The 6,174-nt window shown below is 45.0% G+C and overlaps 1 protein-coding gene across 1 annotated transcript; it reads right to left on the minus strand.

The window, feature by feature from the left end:
* Positions 1-1,025: 1,025 nt before the first annotated feature.
* TAF13 (TATA-box binding protein associated factor 13) lies at positions 1,026-6,174 on the minus strand. The gene is made up of 4 exons (XM_075906748.1): positions 6,065-6,174; positions 4,245-4,323; positions 3,770-3,867; positions 1,026-1,795 (listed from the first exon to the last, which is right to left on the minus strand). Exons 1-4 carry the CDS (start codon positions 6,089-6,091, stop codon positions 1,625-1,627), a joined length of 375 nt encoding a protein of 124 aa, XP_075762863.1. The 5' UTR covers positions 6,092-6,174; the 3' UTR covers positions 1,026-1,624.

Below are 6,174 nucleotides of genomic sequence, written 5' to 3' on the forward strand. Positions count from 1 at the left end.
TTTTGAAAATGTCAGTGGGGTAGCCATGTTAGTCTGTGGCACCTTAGACAGACACACACACACACACACACACACACACACAAAAATCATGAGCTTTTGTGGGTAAAATCCACTACTCATCTGATAAATTCATGATACTATATATGTTAGTGTCTAAGGTTTCCACAGGAGTGCTCGTTATTTCTTCTTAGCAGTGTGACTGCAGTGAGAATTTCAGGGGGAGACCATGCACTAGATTATAAATCCGTTTAACACCTTTCTTTTAGAAGATTTAATAGCACTTAAAAGCTATCATTATGCAATCACAATGTCACCAGTGGGCTAGAGGGGTAAATATGGTAATACCGACTCTTTCAAAAGAAATACCATCGGATTGTAGTATTTCTACTAAATACCAAGGGTTCGGTTTATGACCTTCTGCAGTAGAACTCAGTAAAACATACATAACAATTTGTGTCTTAAGAATGAAAGGCAAGTCAACCATGGTGGAATTCAAACCTAAGTATAAAAGACTCCCACTAGTATAATGTTTCAGACATTAAACCAGCTGTGAAACACCAGAGCAGTTAGATCTTCCACCATTACAAAGAACTATTCAATTAAAGTTATTAAAGGAAGTAATAGCATCATTAAGCTTTTTCTATTATGCTAGATTCTAGAAGGAAGCTGTAGCCTGCTGTTTATTCAGCCCCGATTGCTTCCTCTTGACCAATAAATGCCTGGAAATTCAGTCTTGTCTTTCTATAATACTTTGTGGCGGGAACTATTCGAGTGCAGTTAAATCTATAGGAGGTGAGCCTAGAGTCACAGCTAACTGTGAAGCTAAATCTAAGAAGTCAGCATCCTCTCTAATAGTTTTGGCAGCGTACAAAAAAAAGTTAAGCCATTTCCATGAAAACATTCATAGTAGATTAAGACCCTATTGTGGGCCGAAGACTACTGGACATACACCATTTCAGTGCAAATAAGTTATTCTTTATCATGTGCCTTGAATATATTTAAAACCAGACCCAAAACAAGAGGAGTGAGTGAACCATGAAAATATTTTATTGTTCATAAATACCCCTATAAAGAAAAGCAAATACCAATATTTTGAGTAACAACACTATAATCAACACCTTCTAGCACAAATAGATGCAGGCACTGACTGTTTTCAATTATTCCTTTGAAATCTACTTAAGGTGGATTAGGTGAAGGGTATCTGAAACCAATGAGAACTACAGCACAGATGCCAAGCACCTGTTCCCATTTAGCTTTCTAGTCATCTGGTATGTGACAGATTGCAAAGCTCAAAACTAGAGTTGCTACAGATATGCATGAAGCACTTCTAATTTGGGCTCCTCCTGTCTTTTCTTAAAATACTGTAAGCCTCCCCCCCCCCCAAAAAAAAAACCCAAACGTACATTAAGACAATACATACATTAAGAGACGTTTACAAAATGTTATAGGCTTGTTTGGCAATGCTAAAACCTAGGCAAACACTCCAGCACTGAGATCCATCCTAAAAGCCACGAAAACAAATAGAAGTCGGTAGGGAGTTAGTTTTTCCAGTATTGAAAAACATGCTAAAAATGTATAGGGATAAACATGGCTACAGGTTACCATCTCTGCACATACAAATGCATCAAGATCCATAGTTTGCTTCATCAAAGGCCTTCCTGGCCCGTTTCAGTTCTTCATTCATAGTCAACAGATCTTTTACTCTGGCAAACTTCCGTGGATCCTTGCGGATCAAAAAGACAATGTCCTCAACCTGCACACGACCCTGCCGTCCAATTGACATTGCCTTGTGAGTCTGTTAAAAAACATTTAAGTGATTTAATGAAAATGTATGGTCCCTTTTCCCTGTTATAAGTTACCTTACTGTTTTTAGAAACAGTGCCAGGGCACCGTCTAACAAGCAGTTTTACTTCTCACTTTTGAAGAGAAAACCATTAGTTTCAGAGATTGAAAGCCACCATCCTAGCTAGGCTATGGTCAGGAGAATCTCTCTAGGTGATCCATTTACACCGCAGGTGGGAAACCCTTTTTGGGCCAGGGGCCACTGACCAACAGAAAAAAAGTCAATTGGGGGCCACACATAAGTGAGAAGCAAAACAAAACCAAAAAACCCCAAATCCCTCACTGACATGGCCCCAACTGAAAAGGAGAAATCCCCCCCACATCCCTCTTGCACCAGAGCCCAGGGGTGTCCAGACTGGTAGATTTTGTGTGCTCCAGCCCCATGGGGGGACAACAGAGGGACTGGCACACCAACCATAGGCACCCAAGTACTGAGGAGGGGAGCCCCAAGCCTCAGGGGCCAGATACAGACAAGTTGGGGGCCATATCTGGCCCCTAAGCCTTAGGTTCCCCATCCCTGATTTACACAGTGGTGAAATCAGTCTTTAAGCAGCAATGTTTCCTGCCAGTTATTTAATATTTGAATTACCATACAGCTAGGAGCAAGATTCATGGATCAGGATCCATTGAGCTAGTCAGTAGGCATCCCGCTCCACAACTCTTAAATGAAATCTTATTTCCTGGCAACTGACATAAGTGCTATGTTTTAAGATACTTTGTCAAAATAATTAAAACATAAAATCCATAAGCCAAGCCTATCTCTGCATCCTGCATAGCTGCTTTGTGCCTTCACTGAGCATTGTGTGTGTATATAGTGAATTATAATCAAACTGGCAGGTGACATCAAAATCAGAGGAGCAGCAAGTGCACAGGAAAACAAGCCTAACCTGCAAAATGATATAGAGAGGAGAACATAAGAACGGCCGTACTGGGTCAGACTAAAGGTCCTTCTAGCCCAGTATCCTGTCTACCGACAGTGGCCAGCACCAGGTGCCCCAGAGAGGGTGGACCGAAGACAATGATCAAGCGATTTGTCTCCTGCCTTCTCTCTCCAGCCTCTGACAAACAGAGGCCAAGGACACCATTTTATCACCTGGCTAATAGCCTTTTATGGACCTAACCTCCATGAAATTATCTAGCTTCTCTTTAAACTCTGTTATAGTCCTAGCCTTCACAGCCTCCTCTGGCAAGGAGTTCCACAGGTTGACTACACGCTGTGTGAAGAAGAAGAAGAACTTTCTTTTATTCGTTTTAAACCTGCTACAACAGAAGAACAGCCATACTGGGTCAGACCAACTGTTCATCTAGGCCAGTATCCTGCCTGCCGACAGTGGCCAATACTAGTTGCCCCAGAGGGAGAGAACATGATCCCTTTCTGTGTCCCATTTCCAGAGGTAGTACTTAGAAAGCAGATGAAATTAAACAGAACAGTACATAAAACTCCTCTACCCCAGAAGAGGAATTACATAGTTCTGTTAAAAATGGAATTCAGGAATCCTTGGCTAAGGACCACAAGATGAATCTTCTATTACAATAGAAATGGAATCTAAAGTCCACGCAGAGCATGCAGGACACTGTTTCCCTTTACAAGTACCATATAGAAATGTTTTACACAGTGTTGAATAGACTAGATTATCAACCTTGGAAGGATGAAGGGTTAGTGACCACCAGAATGCAAATTAGATATTTAACCAGACAGGCACGAGACGACCTTTATTAATGGTTTAAACTTCATTACTTTTTTATTTTGCTTTTTAAGGGAAATAAACCAACCCTACTTTTGGGTTCTTTAAAAAACTAACTCAGTCCCTTCCACTGGAAGGACTTTCCTAACCATTGTCCAATTAGGAGTTCTTTTTAAATGGACTGATCTCTATAGTCATTACAGTCTAGAAACAAAGTAAGCAGATGTCTTAATAGAACCTACCATCTCTGTGATAAACTCTATCACCAGGTCTTCAAGAATATCCACTGACTCTGTGTAGGGATTCTGGTCATCTCCAAACCCATACATCATACATCTTACTGGGGAAACAGAAAACATGGTATCATTGAAAGAGCTCCCCATTATACAGGACACTTAGCAACATGCACTAAATTCTTCAACCAAACTAAGGGCTCATCTCCATCACATCAATCGATCCACTGGCAGTCATTATCGCATCTGCTTTGCCTTGGACCCAATAAATGGACTTCAGAAAGCTCTCCCATCCACTCCAGTGTAAGACTCTCACAGAACTCCTGTGGTCTGTCACTTTTACTGTCTTATTGTGATTTACAGTCATATCCTCATTTAAAATAGACTATAACCTCCATAGAAGCGAAGCCAAATGCAGTTGTCCGAGAGCCTAAGGTGAGGGTCCACCTCCTTACTGACCCAGACACATGGATGGCAAACTCACACTCTTTGGAGAACAGCCTCTTCCTCTTGCCCTGTCCACCATCTGGGCCTCCTCCAGCTTCTTCAGTGTCCTCTTCAAACTAGGGTGGTGCAGAATACCAGAGAGGGAACTCAGACATATAAGCATAGCTGACAAGCCCAATTAGTGACACAGCCAAGCCTAAGCCCAGCTCCCTATATTTCAATCTCCCCACAGGGATCTCCCACTCCACTCCATACCCCCAATGTGACTGTGGGGAATATGTCTGTGCCTAATTATGGATTCCATTTCAGTGTGTAAACTATTTGTACTTAAGCCCTGAAGAAGAGCTCTCCATGAAACTCAAAAGCTTGTACCTGGCCCAGAGAAAGCTGATACAAGAAAAAGTATTTCCAGTGTTGCCAACTCCTAAATTATGTCATAAATATCATGCAGTTTCAGACTTGCACATTGCTATTCTCTGGCCAAAAAAAACCAAACAAACAAACAAAAAAAACCTTCAAAAACAGACTGCAATTAATTCCCAAATTTGACATCCTGAACCAAGCCCTAAATAAACACATGGACGACGTCTACACTGGCATGATTTTCCAGAAATGCTTTTAACAGAAAAGTTTTCCGTTAAAGGCATTTTTGGAAAAGCGCGTCTAGATTTGCGGAAAAGCGTCCTGCCAATCTAGACGCGCTTTTCTGCAAAAAAAGCCCCAATGGCCATTTTCGCGATCGGGGCTTTTTTGCGGAAAATAGTACCGTGCTGTCTACACTGGCCCTTTTGCGCAAAAGTTTTTCTGAAAAAGACTTTTGCCCAAACGGGAGCAGCATAGTATTTCCGCAAAAGCACTGACAATCTTACATGAGATCATCAGTGTTTTTGCAGAAATTCAAGCAGCCAGAGATCATCAGTGCTTTTGCAGAAATTCAAGCAGCCAGTGTAGACAGCTGGCAAGTTTTTCCGGAAAAGCGATTGCTTTTCCGGAAAAAGTGGCCAGTTTAGACACAGCCATGGAGAAAGAATGTTAAAATGTGTTTTCTTTTGTAAACGTGTAACCTTTGACATTTTCAGCAGTTACATGTTTACACAGGGAGCTGGGAAGGAGGGAAGTAGCCAGCACCCTGCAAGCACTGCCTCCCACCCGCCCCAACTTCTGCTGCTGCCTCTGAGCAGCTGGCAGTTGACTTTAAGCCTTGTACACCCCTTGCAGGACAGGGCGGGAGGAGGCTTTGTGCACGCACTCCCCCCCCCCCAACTAACTTGGAGGAAAGGGGGAGGGGGGAGTGCACAGTCTCCTCCAACCACCAGGTGGTGGGCTCCTAAAGGGAACCACCAACTGTTCTGAACAGTTGATGATTGGGGATGGGGGGCTCTGGGGACAAAGACTTCACCCCCCCCCCCCCCAACACAACAATCAGGGTGTGTGTCCAGGGAAGCAGGGAAGTGTCCTGGCCCCGCCCCTTGCACCAGAGGCTCCGCCCCTTTCAGGGCAGCCCAAGGCCAATTCAAACATTTCTGAAGCGGCTCCAGGTCAAAAACTGTTGCCGGGCCTGTGCCGCAGGGCGCCCCCCCCCCACAGCGCGTTGTTCCTCCAGTAGCCCTGGCAGCTCAGCGGGGCTGCCTGCAGGCGCGAGGCAGGAGGCGCGAGGCGGCTCGGGGCCTGCCCTGCCTGGGCCGCTGCTGCAGCCCCTGCGCGTGGAGGGAAACGCTGGGGGAGGGGCTGAGGCCGGAAGGGACCACAGCACCAAAAGGGGGGGGGGGAACGGGAGGCTGAGACTTTTCCCCTGGCAGGAAGGGGTTGGGGCACAGGGGTTCCCCCCCCCCGCCGGGGGCTGGCAGCTGCACTCACCGGCGGGTCCTCCTCCTCGTCGGCCATGCTCGCAGCGGCACCTCGCTCCCCAAGCCCCGCCCACCTCAGCCTGAGCTGTGGGCGCCGCCATCTTGTTGTACGGCACCAGA

The sequence above is a fragment of the Pelodiscus sinensis genome, chromosome 1 (genome assembly GCF_049634645.1).
Source record: "Pelodiscus sinensis isolate JC-2024 chromosome 1, ASM4963464v1, whole genome shotgun sequence".
NCBI classification, from domain to species: Eukaryota; Metazoa; Chordata; order Testudines; family Trionychidae; genus Pelodiscus; species Pelodiscus sinensis.

What these genes read in the sequence shown, in the direction of transcription:
- TAF13 (XM_075906748.1), bottom strand. Translation starts at nt 6,091, where the DNA reads ATGGCCGACGAGGAGGAGGACCCGCCG. An exon ending in GAGGCTGTTCTCCAAAGAGT is followed by an intron (nt 3,868 to 4,244) that starts GTGAGTTTGCCA and finishes CTGTTTCCCCAG; the next exon opens with TAAGATGTATGATGTATGGG. An exon ending in TAGAGTTTATCACAGAGATG is followed by an intron (nt 1,796 to 3,769) that starts GTAGGTTCTATT and finishes GTTTTTTAACAG; the next exon opens with ACTCACAAGGCAATGTCAAT.